Source organism: Sparus aurata, chromosome 1 (assembly GCF_900880675.1).
Source record: "Sparus aurata chromosome 1, fSpaAur1.1, whole genome shotgun sequence".
Taxonomy (NCBI): Eukaryota; Metazoa; Chordata; class Actinopteri; order Spariformes; family Sparidae; genus Sparus; species Sparus aurata.
In genome coordinates, this window is record NC_044187.1 from 36,339,742 (window position 1) to 36,362,071 (window position 22,330).

The 22,330-nt window shown below is 41.0% G+C and overlaps 1 protein-coding gene across 2 annotated transcripts; it reads left to right on the forward strand.

Annotated features, from left to right (window-relative positions):
- The first annotated feature begins 156 nt into the window (after nucleotides 1–156).
- LOC115584358 (serine/threonine-protein kinase 10-like) lies at nucleotides 157–22,294 on the forward strand. 2 transcript variants are annotated; one of them, XM_030421734.1, is made up of 18 exons: nucleotides 157–902; nucleotides 2,376–2,540; nucleotides 6,117–6,165; nucleotides 6,574–6,723; nucleotides 8,652–8,724; nucleotides 8,863–9,057; nucleotides 9,412–9,493; nucleotides 10,397–10,528; nucleotides 11,569–12,342; nucleotides 12,441–12,571; nucleotides 12,728–12,851; nucleotides 14,911–15,090; nucleotides 16,360–16,489; nucleotides 17,393–17,517; nucleotides 17,712–17,903; nucleotides 18,034–18,159; nucleotides 18,693–18,717; nucleotides 19,152–19,266. In XM_030421734.1, the coding sequence occupies exons 1-17, from the start codon at nucleotides 753–755 to the stop codon at nucleotides 18,711–18,713; spliced, it is 2,799 nt and encodes a 932-aa protein (XP_030277594.1). In that variant the 5' UTR covers nucleotides 157–752; the 3' UTR covers nucleotides 18,714–18,717; nucleotides 19,152–19,266. The 2 variants fall into 2 exon arrangements, with proteins under 2 accessions (XP_030277594.1, XP_030277586.1); XM_030421726.1 differs by lacking the exon at nucleotides 18,693–18,717 and adding an exon at nucleotides 20,052–22,294 and having other exon boundaries at nucleotides 159–902; nucleotides 19,152–19,265.
- The last annotated feature ends 36 nt before the right edge of the window (nucleotides 22,295–22,330 follow it).

Here is a 22,330-nt window from a genome sequence, read left to right on the forward strand (position 1 = left end):
TAAACTGCGGCATTTCTGTAGTGAAGTGTTAAAACAACACGACATGAGTTGTGTTCGGTCTCCTGTGCAGAGGAGGGCAGCAGAAGACTAAATTACCCCGCCAAGTGTCAAGCACGAGGGGCTGGAAGAGAAAGAATCGCAGCCGCGCGCATTCGTGAACGCGCAGCGACACTAAATCCGCTAGATTAGTAAACCCGTCTCACTCCAAGGAAAAGATGACTGTTTTTACCATTTTCTTCGAATGCTAATGTGCCGACCAGCTGTAACCGTTCGGACGTTACGAATGTATTAGTCTGTTGAATACAACTATTTGGAAGGACGTCTTACTCATCTCTTTTTTTTCTTTTTGTTAAGAAAGAGCCCCACAGGGTTGTCGGGCCAGTGGGTCGTCAGGAGTTGGAACAACAACGAGCTTCCCGTACTACTTTGCATTGAAATGCTATCTTGTTTAGGCGTATTTCAGGTGCCAGGACACGCCGAGGTTAAGCTTTAGTTTTTATTTGATGGGTTAAAAATGACCTTTGAAGTGCGAAATGGCTGTTCTCTTGACTGGCTCAAACGGTGTCAAAGGCTAAGCTAGGTTCTGATCCGAACTGTTATGAAAGCTAACAGTTAAACGCTTTATTGACCAAGCGGATATTTATAGCTAATGAGACACATATGCTAACTCCAAAGACTTATGCTAAAGTAAAGTGTTCAGGGAAATTTCCATTGTCAACTTTCTACGTCGGTTGAATGACCCAGGATTCATCATGTCATTTTTTAATTTCCGTAAAATATTTAAATTGGGAGCTGAGAAGAAGAAGAAACAGTATGAACACGTCCGCAGAGATGAAAACCCAGAGGAAATATGGGACATAATCGGTGAATTGGGGGATGGAGCCTTTGGAAAAGTCTTCAAGGTAAGTAATACCTTCCTCAGAGACCCTTTAGTTGCTTTGTTGTAGCAGACTTGTTTGTATCAGATGGGAGCCTCTCTGTACCCCACAGCCCTCTTATTATTGACACAACCAGCCAGCAGTGACGCTTCAGTCTTGCCCTGACCCACCCACCACCTTCAGCCCAATACACTAGCCTGAGAGACAGAGGTGGTGTCCGATAGGATTGCTGGGTCCCTATCCACATGTACCCAACATGCTTGTTTTTTGTTTATTTTTAAAGTTGAGTCATGTACATGCCGATATAAGCTGTCACAGACTTGACATTGATGCTGGTGGGTGATGTTTGTATCATATCTGCTCTTCAGCTGTTTTAGAATCTTATTAAAACCAGCCAAATGATTCCCCCTTTAACATTTTCAGATTAGCTGACCTAATCTCAAACTACCCTCTTGTCATCAATTTAATAGTGCCATTGTTTGGCTTGACCCTAATGCATAAGTGGAGCCAGAAGCCTTATTTGCATGAGTGACAGTAAATTGTATCACACAAGAAGGCTCTACCAAGTCTAATACCAGGAAATCTGTGGCTAACTTGTTGTTTACATTCTCTGTTTTCTTCTTTGTTGCTAAATGCTATTTTTGGACACTAAAATAGTTGCCCGAGCCAAGATTTTATGTCAGCGTTACTTTGCATCAAACTTAAATCAAGCCTAATCTTCTTGCACAATCATTTAGTCACAGGTTGCCAATTTCAAAGCATTCCAACAGTAACTAGACCTACTGTGCAAGAAAGGGGAAAGTACCAATAGAGGTCCTTTATCATCATTGAAGCAGTTTATTTTTGTCCTACTGGCAGTGGCACTAGAGTCAAACTGAAGGAGAGCTAGAAATAGTAAATTGCAGTGTTATGTTTGTATGTCTGGGCTGTGGGCCACACCAGTTGTACTGCCTCATGGCACTGATTCATTATTGGGATAGGCTACACTGTATGGATGTATAGTGAAATACTAGGTGACTGCTTTAGCACTGATAAGTATATTATGGGGGTTTATATTATTGAGGATTATTTTGAAATGGCATGTATGGCTGACCACGGAACACGGGCAGGTCACCAGGAAGTGGTTGCATCCCATATCGCAGCCGCAACTTCATCGAGCACATCCTGCCCGCAGAGAAGCCAAAACAAACAGGAGAAATTTCCACTTCAACCAGGCATGTCTCGTGTTCTGCTGACTTACTCTCAGCAAAGCGGAGGGTGTTTATTTGCTGTTTTTAGATCCTCTTAGCTGTCAAAGGTGCTTGTTGCAGGTCAGGGGTCCAGACAACTTCAGGTCCAACATAGACCACTTTTTTATAATACTTTGAAACAACATGTGTTCATCTAGAGCTTTAAAAAGAGAACAAACTTTTTCTGATCTTGACCACGTAAAGTGTAATGTAAAGTGAAAAACAATTCTTTGCCATCCAACAGTCTAATCACATTCTCATCCTACAGGCCCAGAACAAACAGACGGGCATTCTAGCTGCAGCCAAAGTTATTGACACTAAGACAGAGGAAGAGCTGGAGGACTACATGGTGGAGATCGACATTTTGGCCTCCTGCGACCACCCAAATATTGTCAAACTGCTTGACGCTTTCTATTATGAGAGCAAACTCTGGGTGAGTAGAAGGATACACTCTCTGGAGTGACAGTGTCACCATGTTTGTTCTTGTTACCAGCTAAGCAGGGGTAAATATGGACCTAATACAGCAATTTGATTTAGCAAAGTTTTCTGCTGAAATTAGACCAATCTTGAAAATATGGAGTATTCAGTAAATGTTTTTAGCAGTGCAGTTTGAGCAGCCAAAAACTTGGACAAGAACAAAACCGAATGTGATTGTAAAAGTAAATCTCCTCCCACAGTAAATCCGATCTATAAAACCCCAGAAGAAAGTCTTTTTAGGCCCTGTTATAGTAATGGTACTATGGGCTCAGGGTGGGCCTTACAATTTTATCTTATTTTAGTACATAATTTAGCTGTTACTGCAAAGGTGTTGCAGTATAATATCCCTTTTCTACTTCATCATGGTATCATAATTTGAGGGCAAAGTTCATATGAGTAACAACAACTCCCTCCATATAGAGCTGGTTAATCATCATACAGGTTCATAATCCATCCACTTTTGATATAAGCTCATTTAAGTGCCTATCGTTTGTCACTTAAAAAAATGTTCAGGTATCTTTCAAAACTTGTCTGACTATTTCTTGCAACACAAACTCAGAATTCAGAATCACTGTATCCTCGTGATGCTGTCGTTATATCATGAATAACATCAGATTGTGAGATAATCTGTGATTCCCATCCCTACATTACACACTTTTCTGTGAGATCTCAAGTCCCTGGTATTGGCACTCTAAAAATGTTGGTATGATTACCAAGTGTGTGGTCCTGTGTCTTGACTCAGTCACCTGGCGTGTGCATTCTTAATAGGGCTGCAGCTATCGAATAATTTAACACAAATTAGTTTCCACAACTCAACATGATATCTAGTCATACAAACATCAGGCTACAGCCTCCACAAATAGCAGACGCTCTAACTAGCGATGCTAGGCTATGTTAAATTAGCTGACATCAATGTTTACATTAGCTTGTGGCGACGCTTGGCAAGCTGGTGTGAACAACTGAATGCTTTCGGCTCAGATGTTGAATCATTGTTGATGTGCTGTTGTGGTACTCCAGTTCTGCTGTGCAGTAGACACGTTGCACTTTGTTATCTTAATTTTTAAATGTGAAATGATCCCAAACTTTGGACATTCTCCGTGTTTTACGGACGTCTTCTTGGCTCTCCACCATCGTGCTAACTCAATTCTGAACGTAGTGGGGTGTGTCCGCAATAACAGTCCGTGTGGAAAAATGATCCCTGAGCTAAGCAGGTCACATAACGCGGGTGATGGGAATTAAATGAAGCCTCGAGGCAGAGATTTAGCTTTGACCATTTTTTGTAATCGAATTATTTTGAGTTACTCGAGTAATCGTTGCAGCTCTAGTTCTTAAAATGAAAATATTAAAAATGAATACAAATCTGTTATGTCCGTGGTGTCCCACATTTTTTAAATCACTTAAGCAATGGCCGTTTTTCCACTTGATGCCAAAGACTCAAATGTATTTTGCTGAATTAGAATCGGCATGTACATTCAGGGTTGAGAACTTCATTGTAATTACTATGCTTTGGCTCATGTGAGTCAATATACAAGCATCCAAAGAGCCATTGAGGTCATTAGAAACTCTCATGATTACCTGAGTATTTGATTCTAGTGCTTTCATTGAACGCTCAGCCCTTTCCTCCCCATTGTCCTCTAAACAATGGCCACGACCTGACTGAGGTAGTCTGTTGATTTTATCTTGGTTTGTGTGGCACCTGTTTGTGAAAAGAGGAGAGAGTGTCCAGGACATTTCCTCCTGGAGATGAAAGGCATTATTCCACGGGAGGGTTGAGAGGTGGCTTACTTTATATCTGCCTGCTAAATACTGTCACCTGTTTGTAAACCCCTTGTTTCTATATTGCAGTGTTAAACTACAATCTCAGTTGCACAGCAGCAGTCTCTGGACTGTGGCATTGTTGTTTTCATCTTTTAAGCCTTAGAACAAGTAGGTGAGATCATACAGACTCACAGCCTCCCTCTCTGTACCACATGAAGGCATTAGAAAATATGTGGATGTACAATTCTCCATGTATTTGTCTGTGAAATAAACAAGTAGGAGGAGGAAGCCACAGCCCTGGCCTGTGGTTCCTCTCTGCCTGCTGCCACTATGAAAAACCACTGTGGGGGCCATTGTACATCAGCAGTGCCACTAAAACAACAGCACGCCTACAGAGAAACACTAGACTGGTGTGCGTGGTGAATAGCCAAGACTGCTCTGAGACTTGAGGCATTGTATGTCTTGTAAGGGCTTTTTTGTTGTAAGTAGAACAGTCTTGAAAAGCCCAGCTGAATAATGGAATAGCATTGAACCTTGGTTAACAGTTGGAATGAGTCTTTCTTATAAATAAACCCTTAGAAGATTTTGCCACTTGTCATTTTATATACAGGCTCGGGCCTTTACCAACATATCAGCCACAGTTAATTTCTCAATGGTTGCAAGATTGCAGAATTGTGGCTTTACTTCCTCTTCCTTTTATGTGTGACATTTGGCCAAATGTTCCTCAAATCTCAGTGTTGATGAGTGGGTTTACTTCATGCTATAGGGCTAGCCTTGTGTGCAAGCTTAATAAAAGCACCCCTCCAGATGCTTTATCTAACTTAATGCCATAATCATGTTCACCCCTGCCTCAGCTGCTGTGTCCATAGAAACTTTAATCCTATTTACAGAATAAGGCCTAAGATCTGGCTATATAGCTGGCTAGCTACCTCGCAGATGTGTGAAACCTTTTCCACCATGTGGCCCCAACTGGGCCAATCCTCTTAAGTCAACAGCCATACTGAAAGCCTCTAAATGCCTTTAAGGTCTCAGAGAGTTTCATTCACACAGGTTGGGTGGAGGTTCATTCTCTTATTGCCTTAGCTAAGTGAGTAGGTATTGTACTATATGTGATGGAGTGATGATGATGAGCCCATTTCATTTAGCACATATATAATGCGTATTTCAGCAGTCTAAATACATGGGAGCAAGCATTTCTCTCTGAACCTGAGAACAATCCAGACCCCTACAATAGATTTGAGGGGTCACTGTGTCCAACCTGAGCATTATAGCCTCATGAATGGTCTGCACTCACCTCTGTGTGAAATGAGTATTGTAGCATAGCTCATGTTAATCTCTAAATCATAAAAACTTAATAAAGACTAGATTTGTGTGTGATGCATGTAGAATGTGAAGTACCAGTTTCAGGGTATATTGTGGTGTGATAACTGGTGGCTATCATACTGTTTAACGGTATGATTTTCAACATACATTCTTTATTAACAACCAAGTTCAAGATTATATGAAATGTCATGTCCATCAGTACATAGTAATAGATAAAAATAAAGCATATGTTCAACCAAATAAAACCTTTATTTTCATCTTTTAAGGGTTATAGTAACTAATAATTCTGTAACGCCGTATACTGTGATATTTCCTGAGGTGGCTCTGGTGCTGTGAAAATCACCAAGCATTGCAACCCTAGTTGCATGCTGTTTTACATAAACAAATACCTGTGTTGCAAATGTTGAAAAACACTTTGACTCTGTTCCCTTTTTCCCCTTGTTGTTGGTAGATCCTCATTGAGTTCTGTGCAGGAGGGGCTGTGGATGCAGTCATGCTAGGTGAGTCAGCATTTCCACTTTGCATGCAGGTTGTTACATCAAAAGGGAAACTGTTCAGTAATCTGAATTGAATTAAGACACCAAAAGTCCTATGTAGACCACCAACATACCACATTCTTTATTACCCGATACACTGTAGCATAGCTTATGTTCTTTTTAATAAGGCCTATCAGCTCTAGATCCAGCCACATCAATCAACTTTTCTATGTCTTTATCTTATATGTATTTTTTGTTTATCCATCTATTCTTTGTTTTGTTTGTTCCACTTTGTTAAGTGTCCTTGGGTACCCTCAAAGGCACTATAAAAATGTTATGTATTATTATTATTATTATTATTATGATGTAGCTTAATCCTTCCTACCATATATTACGTTGCTTTTGATTTCATGCATTTGTGTGACCCTGCAGAACTGGAGAGACCCCTGACAGAGCCTCAGATCAGGGTGGTGTGTAAGCAGACTTTGCAGGCCCTCATCTACCTTCACGACAACAACATCATACACAGAGACCTGAAGGCTGGCAACATCCTCCTCACGCTGGATGGTGACGTCAAGCTGGGTAAGGCTGAAGTCAAATCCTGCAGTAAACACCAGAAAGTACACCATTTTTCCAGACAGGGTAGCTACAGTGTCTGTCCTCATGTCTCCTATAATACCAACAGTTTGTATGAGTGTGACCTCAGTCCATAGCTGCTTCCATTGCTTTTGCTGAAAGATGAGGCTGAAAAGGCTTTGTGTAAACTTTTATTTTATGTTTCTTATTATCAAATATATCCGTCGAGCGTGCGCTCAACAGGCTTAACAGGCTATTGTAAGGCTCATGGCTCATGACAGGCTGTAACATGGACCATGTACATTATGAACAAAAACACGAAAATGCTGGAATATGTTACCGTCTCCGCCAGAGAGGGAGTAAGTGCATGCTCGATGGATCGACTAGTTTGGTCTAGCTACCGGAAGACACGGATGTCAACAAACTGATATGTAGCTGCTTGCACAAACACACTGTTTTAACTACTTTTTTATTCAGTTTGAGTCATACACGCTACAGTGCTGTGTGCTAAGGTGTCTGCTGATGTTGCATAACTTTTGATGTGAGATGTGGAGCATGTTAAGACGCTTAAAACACAGTGCAAAGTTCTGACCCCATGCTGTTAGCTGTAAACGATAAATCTCTGTTCACGGAGCTCTGTAATGGCTGGACCAAATGTGTTCGCGTCTTCGGTACTGGCAAGTCAAGGGTAGCTTGAGCAATGAAGCTGCATGTTTAAATCGACCGAAGTTCTCCTTTAAATGAGTTGTGTGTCTCCACTTCTGCTGTCGCTCAAACCGTTTTTAAGTGGGCTACACTAAATGCTAACTTCCTGTTCTTGTTAAAATGCTAATATGCTTGTGCCCCTTTCATCTCACGCAGTGTCTTGCCTCATGTCTGTCTTTCCACCCACAATGACATCATCAGAATAATTGTTTCTCAGGCTTTGGAAAGCTTCTTCCAGAGCCACAGAATGTATTTTACAAATGTTTTAATAGACTATGTAGGTAAATGTCTTTGTGGCAATTGTGCTGACTTTGATCTGTGAAATCGGCGAAAGAATGAATTCCCTCTGAGTTATTGTTACTGTTGCATGGCAATTGCAGAGATGGCAACATGAATGGGTGACTTAGCAGCAGAAGTAGAGCTGCAGCTAACGATTATTACCATTGTTGATTTATCTGACAATAAATTCTCGTGTTCTCTCCTGGTACTCTGGCTTCCTTCCACAATTCAAAGTGAGGTTAATTGGTAGCTCTTAATTGTCCATAGGTGTGATTGTAAGCATAAATGGTTTGTTCCTATATGTCAGCCCTGTGTTGAACTCCAGGGTGTTCCCCACTGCTCGCCCAATTTAAGCTGGGATCGGCTCCTGCCCCCATCCTGCAAAGGATAAGCAGTTACAGATAATGGATGAACTAATAGACGTCATGGAGGAATAAAGAAACCAGAAAATACTCACATTTAAGAGGCTGAATAAATTACTTGATAATTTGATAGTTGACAGCTAATTGATTAATGATTGCAGTTCTACACAACAGCAATTGTTTGGTGCCGCTGCTCTGTGTGTACATAAACATGTGTCCATTGCAGATTCAGTAGCAGAGGGGATGAGTCACTGCTAGTGAATGAAACAAGCTCAGGAAGATAACACACAGCAAGCATTTTGTCCAGTGACATTACACACTCCCTGCCAGAACACTGATGAGCTGTTACTCACACATGATTCAAACAAGGCATGATGTCATCATGCAGATGTGAGAAGAGTGTCATAACAGCATAAGGTTTCTGTGTTATATTTCGTTAATTTCATGCACTAATGAGTATAAAAATTGTTTCGCTCAATAGATCATTTTGTACTTGTTGGGTTTGTATGTCTACATGTAGAAAATAAATAATGATAGTGGTGTTCTTATGGCTAATTTCTGGTTTGACTTAAATCACATGTCTTCCAGCTGATTTTGGTGTGTCTGCCAAAAACACCAAAACACTACAGAGGAGAGACTCTTTCATTGGAACACCTTACTGGTGAGTGAAATTCTATAAAATAACATAAAAACACTTCTTGTCCAATGTCTTTTTCAAAATGATAACATATACTTTCAATATTCTGTTTGCCTTTCTTGCACAAAACACAATAATCAACCACAAACTTGATTCTTCCAGGATGGCTCCAGAGGTGGTGATGTGTGAGACGTCCAAGGACCGTCCATACGACTACAAGGCTGATATCTGGTCACTTGGGGTGACCTTGATCGAGCTGGGGCAGATTGAGCCGCCCAATCATGAGATGAACCCGATGAGAGTCCTGCTGAAAATAGCAAAGTCGGATCCTCCTACCCTGATGCAGCCGTCACGCTGGTGAGTCACAGCATGAATCTCAGTGTGAAATCTCTCTATTTATTCATGCTATATTTCTATATCTACTTTGCATGGAGCATCTGGAACAAAAACAATTTCCCCCCGGGGATTAATAAAGTATTCTGATTCTGATCCTGATTATCAGCCTGTCAGGAATGAGGGAGAAGATACCTTGTGGTCACTGGTTTGATTGAGCATGCCTTAGATTTGGATTACTCAGTAAATGTTTGCCGTCATGTTTTCATAGCACTTATAATATGCAGTGATCCATGACATAGAGCAATATATTTTGTAAGTGTACAAGACCATATTTGAGTCTTATTTCTCCTTTCTTACTGTCTGTCTACCTGTAAGGTCCCCAGAATTCAATGATTTCCTAAAACGGTGTCTGGACAAGCATGTGGACAACAGATGGAGTGCAGCACAACTGCTACAGGTACCTTTGTCTTGAGCATTCACACTCAAATACTGAACTCCTTTTTTATTGTCTATCAATTGGCCCAGCCCTGCACCTGGCCGCTTAAATCAAATAATAATCCCCGGTCCCCATCCCATACCCATGTACCACCTGCCATTCAGAGTGTTAGCAGCACAGTCCTAGACGACATCTGTTTACGTACTTGCTGTCAGGTACTGAACTGTGTGTCCTGGCAAGACACTCATCCTTCTGCGCTTGAGCTGACGTCAGCAGTACAGGCTTTTCTTTTTCCATAGGGTTTAAGGTGCTCTCCAAGTCAGAGCCACTTAGCAGGAGAGAAGCAGTAAGGAGACATTCACACACACACACAGACAGGATAGACTGCTAAAGGATTGTTCTGTGCAGAGGAAGACTCGATGGGCTTAAAAATCCAAAATAGCGGACTGCCACCGATGAAGGTTTTGATAGCAAAGAAACTGCATATTCTCGGGCCAGCCATAGAGTATATGCAGCAGATTTCTAAGCCAAAGAAGGTGAGGCTGTTGAGATGTATATGCGGTGTGTGTAGTCTTCAGTTGCATAAAAGAAGTTTGACGATAGATTTATTATTTGCATATTGAAAAATACAAGACAGGTGACAAAGGGATGCGGCAAAGAAAGTTTAAAGTATGAGTGTTGTTTAATATGTGTTTGTTGGATGTGCGTGTTTCACTCTGTCTTGTGTAAACTGTAAACAATTGCTCAATATATCTGAAAATCTGAGGGATTAGTTGTCAGGCAGTTGCCCAGTCTTTGCTTCATGCTTGAAGGGCTTGTATTGCAGCAGGTAAATGTTGAGTTTAACATGTGCTCTATACTGGCTGTTAATATATAAACAAAAACTTGATTTCTAATCATGTTACTTTTGTTTTTTTTGTTCAGCATTCATTTGTGTCCAGCGTCTCAGACAGCAGGCCAGTGAGGGAGCTCATAGCTGAAGCGAAGGCTGAGGTCACCGAGGAAATTGAAGAGCACAAAGAGGAGGAAGAGGAGGAAGAGACAGAAGCACATCTGGTGTGTAAACAAAAAATGGTTTTCATAAAGTTTACCAAAGGATTCATCTGTTCTGGTAACATGACAACATTGGCTTATGTGAAAAACATATAACTTTATTATAGAGCTGAAATGATTAATGACTAATCAGTTGACAATTCTAATTTAATTCATTAGCAACAATCTTCCTCATTAATTGTTTAGACTGTTGGCTGTACCAAATCAAGCAATTTGAATACGTCTCCCTAGGCTCTGAAAAATTTTGATTTGATGATTAACGATCAATTAGTTGAGAAAGTCATCAGATTAATGGATGATGAAAAAATCATATTGCGATTATTTTGACAGATATTAGAACTGACATATGATTCACGATTGGTGGGAATGATCATTTAAAAGTGAACAATTCAAATCCTGATAATGTGACATTTGTTCGGGTCTGTATGTTTTTGTTTTAAGTGGATAACACCATTTGTAGGCCAGGACATCTCTGCAGCACTACAGTGCTTCATTACAATGCTGTTTGGTCACACATTTGACCTTTATCAAAAAATGGCAACTTCTGCAATTTGTATATTGCATTTGGCCAAGATGGGATTTCCATAATGTTTGGATTAAATGTGCAGCCCTAAGTGCAGCAATACTGACTTCATGATCCAGTAATTGAGTAATTAATACTTACTGGAAAGTATTTTATATATAAAAATTAGAGCTAATACTAACAATTAAGGGGTCGGCTGTAGCTCAGCAGGTCGGCCAGTGACCGGAAGGTCCACTGGTTCAAATCCTGGCTCCCCCGGGCTAAGCTGAGCTACATGTCGAAGTGTCCTTGATCAAGATACTGAACCCCAAATTGCTCCTGAGGGCCCTGCCATGAGCTGGCAACTTGTCCAGGGAGTACCCTGCCTTCGCCCGCAGACAGCTGGGATTGGCAACAAATCCCACGACCCCTTGAAAAAGGGATAAAGTGGACTAAGAATTAATTTGTTTACTGTTTAATCTGATTTTGTAGAAACCAACATTATTAACTTCTTTTACTGTCACTTCTTCTTCATCTTCAGGGCCACAAACGAGCTCCCTCTGATGTCAGCGTTGCCAGCTCAGAGGATGAGAAGATCCCCCTCTCTCCCTCCATCTTGGAATCAGTCCCAGAGAAGGTCGAGCCTATTCTGCCCGTGCCCAAACCCACACCTGCAGAGCTCCCTGTGGCCAACAATGTGGTGAGCACTAGCTTTGTGGAGGAGCCCACTGCCCCTGTAGTTAGGGAGCTCAAAGAGGAGACCTCAAACACACCAGTTGATGATGGAGTGGAAGAACAGAAACCAGAAGAGGAAAAGTTTCCAGAAGGAGGAGACGATGTTGCCTCCTCAGAAGCAGAGGCTTCACCAGAGGTACCTGCTAAGGAAATGCAGCAACTGGAGATTGCTGTTGATGATGAAAAAGAAGTGGACACAGCTGATGTTCCTGCCAATACAGAGGCCAGGACAGAGATTTCAGTCACTGAGGTTCCTTCGGAGAAAAATGTGGCCGTTGTGGAGGAATCAAACACACCAGCGGAGGAAGTGGAGGACCAGTACAAACATCTAAAGGTGACATTGACACTACCAGAACAAGATAAAATTGTTCCAAAGGAAGAGAATGGAGAGAAACCCACAGAAAAGGATAAAATTGATATAGAAGATGAGAAGACGGTTCCAGACAGAGCAAAGGATGACAAAGAGAGAGACTCCGACTCTGGGAGTGGCTCAGCTGCAGATAACAGCAGTGTAGACCTCAATCTGTCTATCTCAAGCTTTCTGTCCAAAACAAAAGAGCCTGGATCTGTTTCTATACAGGTGACTCACACAGCCCACACATTCAAATTTTAGAAACTCTATTATAGCCTAACATAGCTGCAGATACATCTATAAATTCTTGCTTCTTCTTTTCCCAGGACACCAAACGTCAGAAGAAGACGCTGAAAAAGACTCGTAAATTCATGGTGGATGGAGTGGAAGTGAGTGTGACTACGTCAAAGATCGTCACTGACAATGATACCAAGAACGAGGAGATGAGATTCTTGAGGTATTTACTTGCCTTCATTTACATTTACCCTGGGCATCAGTTTTATGCAAATACATTTACCAGGAACCCCGCAGTACAACCTGCCTGTGTTCATGTATGAATAAAGACACATAAAAGACATAATTGTCTGTCTCATCTCTTCCCCCACGTTTTTAGGCGCCAGGAGCTGAGGGAGCTGCGTCTACTGCAGAAAGAGGAGCAGAGGGCCCAACAGCAGCTCAGCAACAAACTGCAACAGCAGAAAGAGCAGATCTACCGGCGTTTTGAACAGGAGACCACAGTGAGTCAGAAATGTCAAGGCTGAGACTAACTTTGTTTTCAAATCACTGAGTGTTTCCTACAGGATTTTGTGAGACTACGGTGGGTAGATCTTGGACCGTCTAAGAAAATGTTGCACATTTTAAAGTTAAATGCATCAATCTGGTGCACTTTGAGAACTTAACCTTGACTGAGAGACCAGATAATCAGTGGTTTTTTTTTTTAATTGTGAGCCATCTATATATTGTTTGGTCTGTATGATTGAGATTGCTGTTTTAAAACCGGAGTGTCAATTTCAAGTGATCGGCTTTTTTCACACATAGATGCAAGTTTTCACATGTGAATTTTTCATTGGCACACATTTTTACCTTTTGAACTGAATATGTGAAATGGGCATTTTCAGAAATGATTGGCTTATTTCACATATAAATAAAAAAATTCCAAATGTCACATATACATTTTCACAAGTGAATTACATACATTCTGGGTTTTTTTAGGCATACAAAACATGACACGAAATCTGGCAATTTGCTCTTATCTGGTGTTTGCTTTGTCACATGTAAATGACACATTTTACCACATTTTTACATGTAACTACAATTTTAAGATGTAGAATTTGTCTTTTTAGATGTGAACATCCCTATTGTTAAAACCTGTTAAAATAAATGTCCTAAATGTGGGAAAATGTGGCTTAGGCAGAACCAGCTGTTACATTGGCTTCGGAAGTGTAAACAGATTAATATTTATATTTGAAAGAGCCATTCCCAAAGCAACCCTAACCCTACCTCCCAACCCCAACATTACGCTACACATTACACATACACTTACCAAGGTTCTCCCCAGACGGTGAAACAGCGGCGCTGCGCCGCTATACTGCTAGCTCAGCGCCACTATACTCATTTTCAATGTTAGCTGCTTTATAGCGGGTGTTTGTGGGCTGCCGCAGTCTTCTCGTAAAAAAAGGGACTGACGGACGCCCCTCCCCCCGTTGACGGCGATAACGCCCGTCTCTCTTCCCAGTTTGTCATAAAACTAATCAAGTATGACGCTGTGAAAGTACATGATTAGAAAGATTACACAGCCAACAGTTACGTAAGTGACATCTTCTCGTTTAACACTCACTGAAGCCAATAACTGAAAACATGTAGAACTGATGACTCTCCTCCATGTAAATGTCAGTGATATACATTGAGCGATATGATATAGGTCCCTGAGTCCTTTTTACACAAAAAGAAATGTGATTTTAGTATCTTAACGACAAACTGTAAATGTGTTTGACTTCCAAAATAATCTTGGAATGGCCAAACAATATATGTGTATTTCATGGCATAATTCAAATGAAATGAGAAAAATGGTTTGTCTCCCATCATTGACTACTGTACATGCATTCGTCATTAATTTCCTCTGTTAGTCACTATTTCCTATTGCTTGGACCTGGAAAATCATATGCGTGTTGCATGATGTTTTAGCTTGACAACTTGTAGTAATCAGTGACCTCAGTAATTAATTTTATTTAAGCTCTTAAAGGTTTGCGGGAACAATTATACATAAGGGATTTGAAGATAAATAGAGAAGGGTTGGAGGAAAGTGAATTCATATCTGTAATATGTTATGTGAGTATCACCCCTGGCTGATGGAGAACTTAGTCAAGGTTTGTTTTTACCCTCTACAAGCATAAAACCGTCCAGATGTTGGGAAGTGCAAAAGATAATGACTCATCTGCCACTGCACAAAGATACAGATCTTGTGGTTCTTAAAAATCTTATCATTATAGTTAGCGTTGGGTGCAGGCAGTCAGTGAATAGCAAATTTGTCATGTTACTGTGTGAAGGTTGACATTATTATCTGCACTTGTCATTAGTCTGACATCCACAAGCAGCTGTGCCATTCATTTTCTGTGTAGTGAACTGTTAGTGCACCTGTTTATCGTAACTAATGCAGCTTGGCAGAAGTTGTGCATATTTCCTCCTTCACTTGACAGTGTAGGGACAAAAATTCAGTCTTAGACTTTGATTATTTGACATCTACAAAACGTCTGTCACATCGAAACTTGATATGATGTGACCCTGTGTGTTCTCCAGAGTAAGAAGCGTCAATACGACCAGGAGGTGGAGAACTTGGAGCGGCAGCAGAAGCAGACCATCGAGAGGCTGGAGCAAGAGCACACCAACCGGCTAAGGGATGAAGCCAAACGCATTAAAGCAGAGCAGGACAAAGAACTCTCTAAGTACCAGAACATGCTGAAAAACCGCAAGAAAGAGGTTAGCATGTGCAGCACATCACATTTCATTTCCTTTTAACTTCCAGTACCCACAGATACACAGGAGGATGGGATAGCTATATAGGGATATTTATAATAGCTTGTTTTGAAACTTAGGCACACACACACCCCTCTCTCATCTATCTTAAAAGTGTTTGCATAACCACTGTTTAGCTGCACTGGGGCTAAATCTGTGCAATAGTTCTCCAACTGAGGGGCAGGACCCCCCTGACGGTGAATAAAGCCACCTCAATCCTCTTGGATAATAATTATGAAGGGAAATTAACAAACATAAATATCATGTAGACCTCCTACTTTATTTTTTTTTGTGGCTAATCCTATCATTGTTGATGATTGATGAAAATAAAATTGCGCAGTGAGGGGCAAGAAATCACAAGAGGAAGGGTGGCATGAGAGGAAAAGTATGAGGACCACAGGTTTGTGCAATGTATAGGAGGGTAATATACTGTGATCCACAGGGAGTGACTCATGTTATGATTCAGTCCTTGTAGTTGTGCAACACTCCCATACAGGATGAAAGTGCTCACAAAAAGAATCTGGGGTGTGGTGGGGTCATTTGTAGACATTTAGAGACATGAGATGATAGAAAGTTTAAAAATGTTTACTGTGTTTCAGTGAGCACTGCATCAACATATAAAATGGCAGCTTCTGTGTTAGGTGAGCCAAGTAGGCCAGATTAATGTGACTAATGAGCAGGTGAAACAGTCTTTGCTGCCATTTGTAACTGTCTGGTTCATCAGTAAAAGCCGGGCTTAACCTGAAGTTAAATTAGCACAAAGCCTGAATGCCAGCAAACACAGTCGCACTCAGTTGGCCTCGTAACATCTATCTGGCTTAATTTATTTATAAAGGTGTTTGTTATATTTTAGGACATGTAGCAGATGCTTTTGTCCAGAGTAACATACAGTAATTCATACATACATTCATGCTATGATGGCGGTGGCTGCCATGCAAGGTGCTGACCAGCACATCAGGAGCAGTTTGGGGTTCATTATCTTGCCCAAGGACACTTTGACATGCAGACCAGAGGAATCATACCAGTGACCTTCTGATAACAAGACACCTGCTCTACCCCTGAGCCACAGCCACACGTGGTTGTTAGAGGAGAAATTGATGTGCCCTTGATTATGTTAAATCAATGAATCTCTCATTCTGCCTTTCTCAAATTATTAAGGTATTGTATATTTCTGTATAACACCTTGACCTGCTGTTCTCATGTCATTTATAATCTGCGTCACCCTTCATCCAGGAACAAGAGTTTCTTCAGAAGCAGCAGCAGGATCTGGACAGCGCTCTGAAGAAGATTATCCAGCAGCATAAACATGAACTGGCCACTATCGAGAGGGACTGCCTCAACCACAAGCAACAGCTTCTCCGTGGTAAAACCCGGATTATCAAAAATATGATATTCAATGAATAACAATTAACGTTTTAGTTTTTATGTACAAATAATTAGCATGTACTTAAGCTAATTTGAATGAATGGTCTGGATTTATTTGTTAAATTCCTGCTACTTTATTCTCCTTGTGTAGCTTCAGCCTCTGCAGATCCTCTCAGCTCTATAGAGCACTTTAGCCTCCGTTAGCTCATTGTTAAAAGTTTACAGCCCAGCTGTCATCAACCTTGTTTTAAGCAACTTTGATGAAATTACTGTATACCACCTGCCTGGCACTAAACAGCAGACTAAGTTAGCTACCAACTGGTTATGATAGGGGAGGATTTAGCTAAAGAGACAGTAAACCCTACTAATTTCTTACTAAAGGCAGTTTTTTTAGTTTAATACAAAACAAAAAACATCCCCTGTGTAGTGACTAAGATCAGCAGTGAACTCCCTTTGAAGAGTGAATTCTCTCAGACCACTGACTGTAGCCCCTCTGAAAAATGCAATGAGCAGCAGGCTGTTAGCTGTGGGACTTAATCCCATGCTTAATGTGCCAGGAGCTGCACAAATAACGCTTCTCAGAAATGCTCACTGAACCAAGTCACGGGAGGTTGTAGCTGTGCTTTAGGTGCTTGTAAAATGTTTTCACTGGGAATAGATGTAGTCAGATAATTCAAAGCTTCAAAGCTGAAACCTCATTAGCAAAGTCTGTGTTGGTTGACATAAGTACCTCAAGCATTCAGCTATTTCCTGCTAATGAGATGACCTCAGCTCACAACTGTCTTTGTGTCTTCTGCTCCATCTTGTGTTTGAGGAGATATTCCCCTCCATTTAGCCTGCTAATGGTTCTTCTGTGTAATTGTTCACCTTTGTCTGTTGTCACTTGTGTGCCGATGAACAGCACGAGAGGCCGCCATGTGGGAGCTGGAAGAGCGCCATCTGCAGGAGAAACACCAGCTGTTCAAACAGCAGCTCAAAGACCAGTACTTCATGCAGAGACACCAGCTGCTGAAGAGACATGAGAAGGTATGGGCTAGATGAGGGAAAGAGCTTTCTTGTAGTTCTTTTACACACTTAAACTTCTTTTGTAATTCTTCCAACTTCAGGATTACACTCATTTGTTATTTTACCGTCAAAAATAGCTTCAAGATATGTGTTCAGCATTTAAAAAAAAAAAAAGTGCTCTGGAAGCTTTGCCTGATGCCGTGTGTCATGTACAGGAAATGGAGCAGATGCAGCGCTACAACCAACGTCTGATCGAGGAGATGAAGAACAAGCAGACACAGGAGAGAACCAGATTGCCCAAGATTCAGCGCAGCGAGGCCAAGACACGCATGGCCATGTTCAAGAAGAGCCTTCGCATCACTGGAGCAGCCATCACTCCTGAGCAGGAGAGGGAGAAGGTCAAACAGGTGATGAAAATATGGACTGAACTGTGCTAGACATTAAACCAACATTTGTCCTTGTGTCATATATTTGATGGAACCAAATTTATTAGAAGAGTACCTAAATGTGAAGCCTAATGACGTGTCTGTTTTCCAGTTTGCAGCACAGGAAGAGAAAAGACAGAAGAACGAGAGGCTTCACCAGCATCAGAAACATGAAAACCAGATGAGAGACTTGCAGCTGCAGTGTGACGCCAACATTCGAGAGCTTCAGCAGCTACAGGTAGATGTTAAACTAAAACACTAAACGTGACTTTGATGAATAATCCACACATTTAAAGCTGCAGTCTGGAGCTCTGAGAAAAAGTGGACTCAGCTCCCAGGTCCCTCCTTCTTCCTCTCTGCTGCACTGCAGCCCTGCCTTCAAAGCCCCTCCCACAGAGGACGTTATAACTGCCTGGTCACTTGAAAGACACTTTTGCTAACCAGTAGCCATAAAGACGCAGCTAAACACTGGAGTAAGCATAAAAGCTAACAAGCTACATTTACCGACCTTAGCTCGGCTGATACATCGTAAGGTGATATCCGCCATTGCGAGTATTACTGTAACCACCGCCACCATAGCCCTGTGGTTAAAACATAGAATGAAACATATATCAAGCAGGGGTCCTTACTTGTCCAGCAGAAAAGCAGCTAACTCTGTGTCGCTCTAGAGTCCATACAAATCCCACAGCTCCCTGCACCTCTGAAATGAATGCAAAGGTGGGGCATTCTTCAGCTCAGTTGTTGTTGTCTGCTCTCCTCCATTGTTTACAGTTTGAGCTTGAATGTATCTGATCAGGTAAGAGCAGACACTGCTCCTGCACGGGGGAGGGGCACTGCCCTAGTACACGCTGCGTGAGGGAGGGGGCTGCCAGCAGCATGCACGAGAGTGATTGACACTTCTCACACACTCCCCTTGGCTCTGATTGGTTGTGTTGATCTGGGAGCGGTGTATTCTTGCAAATCAAATTAGTGCCACTGGGTGGAGCCAAAGACAGTGGATTTTTACACAGCTGACCTGTATCTTATTCTGCTGTCTGATCATAATTACAATTTTAGCAAATATGACAAAAAATAGTTACAGACTACAACTTTGAACCTATTTTATGAACCATTATTATGTAAAAGTAGTCTTGCTTTTCTTTACCATTCCAGCCTCCCAAAAAAGCCTTTGCCACAGTAACATGTACAACCCTTCACTTTTCATGCTCTAAGTGCCTGTGTGTGTTTCAGAATGAGAAGTGCCACCTGCTGATTGAACATGAGACCCAGAAGCTGAAGGAGTTAGATGAGGAGCACAGCATGGAGCTGAAGGAGTGGAGGGAGAAACTACGACCCCGGAAGAAGGTACCTGATTGCTGTACCTGATTGCATGTGAAGTAATGTTTTGTATGACTGCTCTTCAGGCTTATACCAAAGTGTGTTTTGTATTTTTATGATGACACAATATGGAGTTTATATTGTTTATCATCCCATCACAAATTATGACCAGTGGGAGTGCATTCGGTAGGAGATAGCTGAGTTATACTTTTTTTTAAAAACGGTGTGTTGTCCAGCCAACCAACCATAACTTGTGACTAACTTCATCATCCTCCAACTATTCATTACTCTCACTTCACTGTCATCAGGTCAATGTTTTGTCCTGTAACACTTTTATGACCAAATATCTACAGAACTGTTATTCCCATCAGCCTTAGCTTTGCTCTGTGTTCCATGCTAATTAGCATGTGAGAATGCTGATGTCATGTAGCTCCTAGCACAGATGTTCAGCCTCACAGAGCCAGCGTGGTTGTAGTCTCTTTGTCTTGTTTTCTCTGTTGTCTGCCATCGATGTCTGACTATTTATCACAATATTAAGCTTCACATTTGTCTGTCAACCTAGACATGTACATAGACCAATGACTTGTTCAGAGTGAAACAGAATAAGGGGGAAGTGTTTAGGAGTCCTCATATATTCATTGTCACTAATGCCTGCGAATACTTTGTACCAGGTGAAGGCTAGTAGAGATGTTGTTTGATCCACTTACCAGTACCAGTGTATACAAGTAACCAGATTAAAACACTTAAAATGTTGCAGCATAATGCCTCACCAATATTTATACGACACCAACATGTTTTTGTGTGTATCATCAGGCCCTGGAGGAAGAGTTTGCCAGGAAGCTGCAGGAACAGGAGGTGTTTTTCAAGATGAGTGGAGAGTCAGAGTGCCTTAACCCCTCCACCCAGAGCCGCATCTCCAAGTTCTACCCCATCCCCAGCGTACACTCCACTGGGTTCTAGGAGAAACCTGCATACATATGCACTGATGTGCATGTGGACATGAGCACACACACACCAACGGCAGAGACAGAGTCTGTGCTGCCTTGCCCTCATCCTTTGAGAACTGTTGGAGGGTGTAAGAAGCATTTCTGGTTCTGGACTCTGTTCCTCAGTATGCAGCTCTGCTCTGCAACTTCCTCCTACTCTTTATGTCAGACTTTCACACTATTGTAGTCATTTGGAAGGAGAATTATGAAGGAGATTTTCAGATGGTGTATTGCATCATGACCTCAAAACCACTAAAGTGAGTAGCTCTGTCCAACCTTCTTTTTGTGATTGAATTGTTTTTATAAGAATCAGTGCCTGTAGAATTCGATGCTTTTAAATCCAAGTGATTGATGATACAGTTATTTGCTGCTCAGCTGTTCTCTCACTCAGACATTTGCACTTAAGAACAGATAGCATTTTTTTACCTCTTAAACACAATGATGACTATTTAATTTGGTTAAATACGAAATAGGAACCATATCATTTATAATTGATGATGAAATAGAATGCCTTTCTAATAAAGGAGATGGAGCACATTTTTAATATCAGTCTTGTTGAAGGAATGATGAAACGGCGTATTTTTATGAAATCATATCTCAGTTAAGAGTTTTAGATTGTGCTACATTAAAGGTTAAAATAACCAGTCTAATACATGATTTCAAAGCAAACTTTAGGAACTTTTTCTAGCAGGAATGATCAGGTTTCTCCTCAGATTGCCTTCCTGTCTTGAGCACGAGGCTTGAGATTACTATTTAGCAACAAGCTAAGTTGGAAACATGTTTGTTGCAGACATTAAAGGGGATGTGGAGATGATGTTTACACACACACTGTTGATGGGACACTAAGGAAATCACTGTGGTGGCAGAAACAAAGGCTGTCGAACAAGCATTTATGTACCTGACGGATGGTCTGATTTGTATTTTTTTAGGTAATACCACTTTATTATTGTCAAGCAAAAGGTTATGTATCTATACGCACATTATTCAGGGATGAATAAAGAATGCAATGTTTAATGATGTCTGTAAAATCTGGAAGTGATGTCACATTTTACATTTTCTTGAGTGTTCTAAAACGTCAGACAGCTTTCCGTTCAGCTGTTGTGTTCAGGTGAATTAGAAACCACCTAATGTGTAGTGACAGATGATGATGCCCCCTTTTTATTTGCTTTGGTTTTCTTCCTTTGCCTCCACATAAGGTATTTTGCTACCATGTGTATCATGAGTAGGCCTGCATGGTTCCCCTTCTTTTTATTGAAATGATAATACAGATTTCATTGTCATGCTAGCTAATAGCCTTAATACGTCAGAGAAGCTGTAAGGATATACTGTATACGTGATATGTCCGCCTTCAAAGATTTTGGTCAAACTTAAGGTTTCATGCCAGCTCGCCAACTAATTGTTCTCATCTATGACTGGATGAAACACTTATAGAATGATTGCATCTGTATTCAAGGAAACAAAAACAAAATAAGAGCTTTGCACCGGTTTTTTATTTAGGCTGATGTATTGATGCAGTGGTAAAAACAAACGTGAACCTGACTGGTTTAGGCCATATAGACTTCTGATTTTATCATCTCATTTCTTTGCGTTTGGCCACTGACAGTCATGGTTAGTTAAAGATATTTAATACTTAAACTGTTCAGAACAAAAACAATGAAGGACTGCTGTGCTCCTTTGACGAAACTTTCTCAGTAGCTATTTATATGCAAATGTCTTACCCACACTGCTGCATCTGTGCTGGAGCTCACTCACTCATTTTGCAGCATACGAAAATTACACCATCTTTAAATTATAACCAATCTTGTCGCTTCTTGTCCTGTTGGTGAATTAGATTCCCCATGAATCTTAGTAAATTGATTAAATTCTGAATGTTGAATGAAAAATAATTGATATCCACATCAAAATCATTATGCATTTTTTTAAAGCAAATGTAGAGTTTTTAGACTGTGTAATGTAGATTTTCATTTTGCTGTAAATAAACGTTTTCCTCTTTACTACAGATGTGTCTAGTCTTTGATGTAATTCATACATGTATTATTATCTAGCAGTGATGAAAAGCCCCCCCCCCCCCCCGCCCCCAAAAAAAAATAATAAAATTACAAGACA